General features: G+C 65.0%; 1 protein-coding gene across 1 annotated transcript in view; it reads right to left on the bottom strand.

Moving 5' to 3' along the window:
- CUL1 (cullin 1) overlaps positions 1 to 4,148 on the bottom strand; it is a 26,685-nt gene extending 22,537 nt beyond the window's left edge. Inside the window, exons 1-3 of the mRNA XM_004694348.2 lie at positions 3,873 to 4,148; positions 2,466 to 2,536; positions 864 to 957 (exon numbers count right to left, since the gene is read on the bottom strand). Coding sequence (XP_004694405.1) covers positions 864 to 957; positions 2,466 to 2,536; positions 3,873 to 4,148 — 441 coding nt within the window. The remainder of the gene's footprint in view (positions 1 to 863; positions 958 to 2,465; positions 2,537 to 3,872) is intronic.
- Positions 4,149 to 4,626: the final 478 nt, after the last annotated feature.

Here is a 4,626-nt window from a genome sequence, read left to right as displayed (position 1 = left end):
CTGGGAACCAGGAACTGAGGGGCAAGGAACTTGGCAAGGAGCGCCGCAGCCTGCCGAGCGTCCAGGGAGCCTCTTCTCGCGTCCCCCAGGACTGGTTGTGCACCAACACCCGTCCCAGCAGGCGCAGGGAAGACAAGCACGTGGGAGGCTCACGAACACGGAGGCGCCTGTGACGTGTCCCAAGAGGCGAGGCCGGCCCTGCCTGCCCCGGCCCGCCCCGCCCGCCGCCCCGTGGAGCAACAGGTTAGAGGCGGCGCTAGGAAGCTGGCTGGCTGCAGCAGCAGCTCCGGTTGCAGCCGGAGTGACCCTCAGGGGCTCTCCTGACCCCTCAGCAGTGTGCTGCGGCGGTCGGCCTGTTCTGCTCCCGCTCTGTCTCTGGCTTAGTCTCTCGCCCCTGAGCCTCTGGCCTGTACCCAGTTCTGTCTTTAAAAAACAAAAAAAAGTAGAAGCTCCACCCCACGGATGCAGCTTGACACAGAAAGCCCTGCGGCCCGGGCGCTCTCCTGCTGGCGGCACCCTCAGCACCCAGGGCGCGCCTGGGGGAGGGGCGCGCGCCCCCTGCTCCCAAGCTGGTCCCCTAAGCTTCCAGACAACGTCACTCACAGCTGCGAGCGACACAGCGACCAGGGCACCAGGCCCCTGCCGGCTCCGCCCCAGGCCATGGGCCTGCGGGCGGCAGGGTGGGGGGGCGCAGTGCTGCGGAGGGGGTGCCACAGGAAGGAGGGGCCGAGGGGCCTCAGCAGCTGCAGGAGCGGAGCCGCAGCCAGCGCTGGCCGGAGGCCTGGCTTGCCGGGTGCGGCGGGCACTGCCACCACGTGGCCCCAGCACTGGCTCCCGCCGGGGCAGAGTCTCGCTGAGCTCACTGTGCGCGAGGTGGGAGTGGGGCTGGGGCGCGGGGGGCCGGAGGACGAGGCGCCGCCGTACACATAGAGGCTGCGTCGCCAGAGCGCGTGGGTGCTGGGCGTGGGGAGGACTTTGAGCCGGAGCCAGGCGGCCGGCCACGCCCGGGGTGAGCAGGCTCCGGCGCACCAGGAAGGGCGGGCGGGCAAGACGGCGGCCACTGGCAGAGGTGGGCGCAGGGGTGCCCCTCGCGACCGGAGCCTGTGAGGAGGACCCCGGGGCCACCTCCCCCCAAAGCTAAGCCCTAAGTTCAGGGCAGGCGGGGTGAGGGTCCGCGACCCCGGGGCAGGGAGGGCTGCCAGTGTCCGAGTCGGGCAGAGTCCCGCCAAGCCCACCCAGGCCCTGCCACGGCCTCGGCGCGAGCCTCGCTTCCGTCCAGCCGGGCCCGGCGCGGCCAGCGGATGCCCGGCCGACGCCAAGGCTCAAGCGCGCCGGTAGCTCAAGCCTGAGCTGTAACGAGAGCCAAGTGTTCTAAAAGTACCGGCAGCTGCTTCGGGCAGGCTCACTGCTCCGAAAAAGGCAGAAAGGGAAAAGCAAAACACGGGCTCAAAATATTCCCGCGCTGTCCAGAAACGGCCTTTGCTGGGGTCAACAAAACACGCAGCGTGCACCGGCAAGGGGACTCGGGAAGGGGCAGCTGGGCGTCACCTCTGGCCCCAGCCCGCAGCGCAGCCCGGCCCCCACCGGCACCAGCCCCCAAACGGGCGGTAAAGCCGCAAGTCCTGACTCAAGTGTGGTGGCTGCAGAGACTGGCACTCAGTGCCCACCCTCGGCGGTGCCACGAGTGACACCCCGCCCGCGTGGAGCTCAAGCGCACCGGACAGCCTCAGAGTGGTGACGTGACGGCTGGCTCAAGGCAGGCCGAGGGGCTCCGGGGAGCGAGGGGTGCAAGCGCAGCATGAGGGTACAGGCGTTTCTCCCCACCCCAAGAAAAAGGCAGCAGCACTAAAACGGGGGTGGGGTGGGGTCGGAGGGCGCTGCCAGGCGCAGGGCGGCTGGCTTGGAGGGCTGCGGGGAGGACCCAGGAGGGAGGAGGGAGGCCCTGTGCTGTGAGCTGGCGCCCTAGAAACTGGCACCCTGGAGCCAGGCGCCTGACCACCCCGCGTCAAAGACCCCAAACAGCCCCTTCGGACTGAGGGCTCCTCCCTTTGCCTCCCGAGGGCCCCAGCCGGGTGCCGGCCAGCCCCCGGGCGCGAGGCCTCTCAGGGCCAGCCGCTTTCCTGCTGCCTGCCACAGCGGACCACCACTCCCCCACTGCCCCCAGACAGGCTGGCGGGGTGGGTGCGGGCAGACTGCGGGGACTCTAAACGTGGAGGGAAACACCACCTCTTGCTTCTGCCGACCCTGACTGGCCTCCGACGGGAGCATCGGGGTGAAGCAAGCCCACGGCAGTCTCGGCGGCTCCTGGGACGGTCACGAAGGGACCGGCCCGTGCCCAGGGGTCGCCCTCACGGTCACTGCGTCGGCGTCACGCCCGTCACCCCTCAGCAGAGCTCAGGTCTAGACACCTTAGCGTGCCGACAGGTAACTCTGGGGGCTGGTCAAGCCTGCGGTACTGTGCTTACATCTTTGATGATTCAGTGGAAGCGGCCGGCATGACGCGTCCACATTCTGCAGGCCTCACGCAGACGACACCCTGGAAAGGCGAAATTACGGTCCAGCGAAAAGACCCCTGGCCCCTGGGGTGCCAGTGCGGCTCCCTGCTGTTCTGGGGGGGGGCCTAGGGGTGTCAGGGACGGCTCTGCTTGGCTCTAGATTTTGTAGTGAACCTACAACTGCTATATAATGTTTGAAAACACTCTATCTTTAAAAAGTCAATCAGGGCCCTCCCTGGTGGCGCAGCGGGTTAAAGCGCAGCATCGAGACGCTAAAGCCGCTTCCGCATGAGTTCAATTCCCGCTGGCCCCGGGGGTGACCACATGGCACGCAGACCTCTCCTGACCCGCCCGCTGCTCCCCTCAGCAGTGTGTTCGTCAATCTGCCTGTTCTGCTCCCCGCTCTGTCTCTGGTGAAGCCTCTCACGCTCCGCATCTCTGGCCTGTACCCCAGTTCTGTATGCACAAATAAATAAATCTTTAGGAAAAAAAAAAAGTCTCTCAGGACAAAACAGCGGCAGCAGACAGCCGCACCCGAGCAGGCTCCCAGCTGCACCAGCTGCGTATTTCCCCTGGCTCAAGGTCGGGCCATCTCGCCCCTCACCCTCGTCTGCATAATGGACAGTTTAAGAAGTGGGTTTACTGTTACGTCACTTGCTTGTATCAAGGTGGACAGGCCTGGCCCCAACCCCACACCCGCAAACGCCGCTCTCCGTGGACGGAGCTCCTGGCGGAGCCGCTGCGGGGTGCGAGCCCCAGGCCAGAGGACAGCAGGGCCTGATCCACAGCTGAACCCCCGGCACAGGCCACTGCAGGTGCCCCAGAAACGCCGGGAAATTCCTGACTCCAAACATGGGGTGCACCCGAATCTCTAAGGACACTTCAAACCGAAATCCCACTCGGCTCTCGGCGCTGGAGAAGGGGCCTCGAGTGTGGTTGGTTCCTTTCACGTCACAGAACGGCACAGAAAAACGGGCTGTGAGTCGGGGACGCAGCACTTACACTGCACCTAAAACTTGACAGACACACGGAGCAAGTCATAAACACCGGGGAACCGACAGCTTCAGAAGAAACAGGCCAGGCCCAGCCCTCTGCGGGTAACGTTCCCGGAGCCGCAGCTCTGAAATCACTGGCAGGCTCGCGCTTGCAGCCGGCCGCGGACTCCAGGTGCCCCCGGGGAACGGTGCTCCTGGGAGACCTGAGCCGGAAAGGTGCAGAGCAGAGCAGCGCAGCATCTTCCGCGGAAGAACTTCACTCCTGGGGCAAAGAACTGCCCACCCGTCACGCCGCCGGAACTAAGCCGGCAGTGAGGGACCCCCAAGCGGCCGGGTGCAGACACCTCAGGACAGGCGCCGCGGCGGGCCAGCACAGGCGCACGTGCTGGCTGACGCCTTCGGCCAGCCAAGCTGACGACAGGGCCCCCGGCGACGCCACGGACACTGGTCCAGCGTCGTCTCCCAAGCGCACCCACGGTTCTGCGACGCGAAGCGTTTCATGTACCGTCGTGCCAACGCGTGGACTCTCCGTGTCTGCCCGGGAGGCAATGTGCACGCACAGACCTGGCACCCAGAAGTCACGGGGACTCTTTAAATTGTAACCATCCGCGTTCCGGCACTCAAAGCCTTGCGAGTGTCTGTTCAGACCAGTCGGCATGCCGATGTCGCCCGCTTTACTGTGGAATTTTCAAGAAGGATATCACCAGCACCAGTGGCATAAATTGCCTCAGAAAACACGCAAACCTGCAGGCATGCCGGTCACCTCCTGCTGGACAGGTGCTGCAGACCAGCCCGTCCACACCAACGGGCCTGACTGCAGGGCGGGACTTCGGTCTGCTTGGGCTTGCTGCTTTGGCGACCAGGTGACAGTCATGCTCGGTGCCTGGCTGTGCTTAGTCCCGAGCACTTGCATTCTAAAGCAAGGAAAAGCAACCTATGTGACCACGGTCATCTCTCCATGATGGCTTTCAAATTGAGGTCGGTGACCTACTCCCTGTGGGTCATGAGATCAACTCAGTAAGTGGCAAGCAGAAGTCTCCAAAAAATTCAAGCAGAGGGCCTCCCTGGTGGCGCAGGGGTTAAGCGCAGCACTGTGAAGCTGTCCCCAGCCACTGCAGCGCGAGTCCAATCCCAGC

This window comes from Condylura cristata, unplaced genomic scaffold (assembly GCF_000260355.1).
Source record: "Condylura cristata isolate star-nosed mole 26May11 unplaced genomic scaffold, ConCri1.0 scaffold00042, whole genome shotgun sequence".
In the NCBI taxonomy this organism is placed as follows: Eukaryota; Metazoa; Chordata; class Mammalia; order Eulipotyphla; family Talpidae; genus Condylura; species Condylura cristata.
Note: the sequence above shows the minus strand (reverse complement) of the source record. Positions and strands in the feature narration are given on the sequence as shown.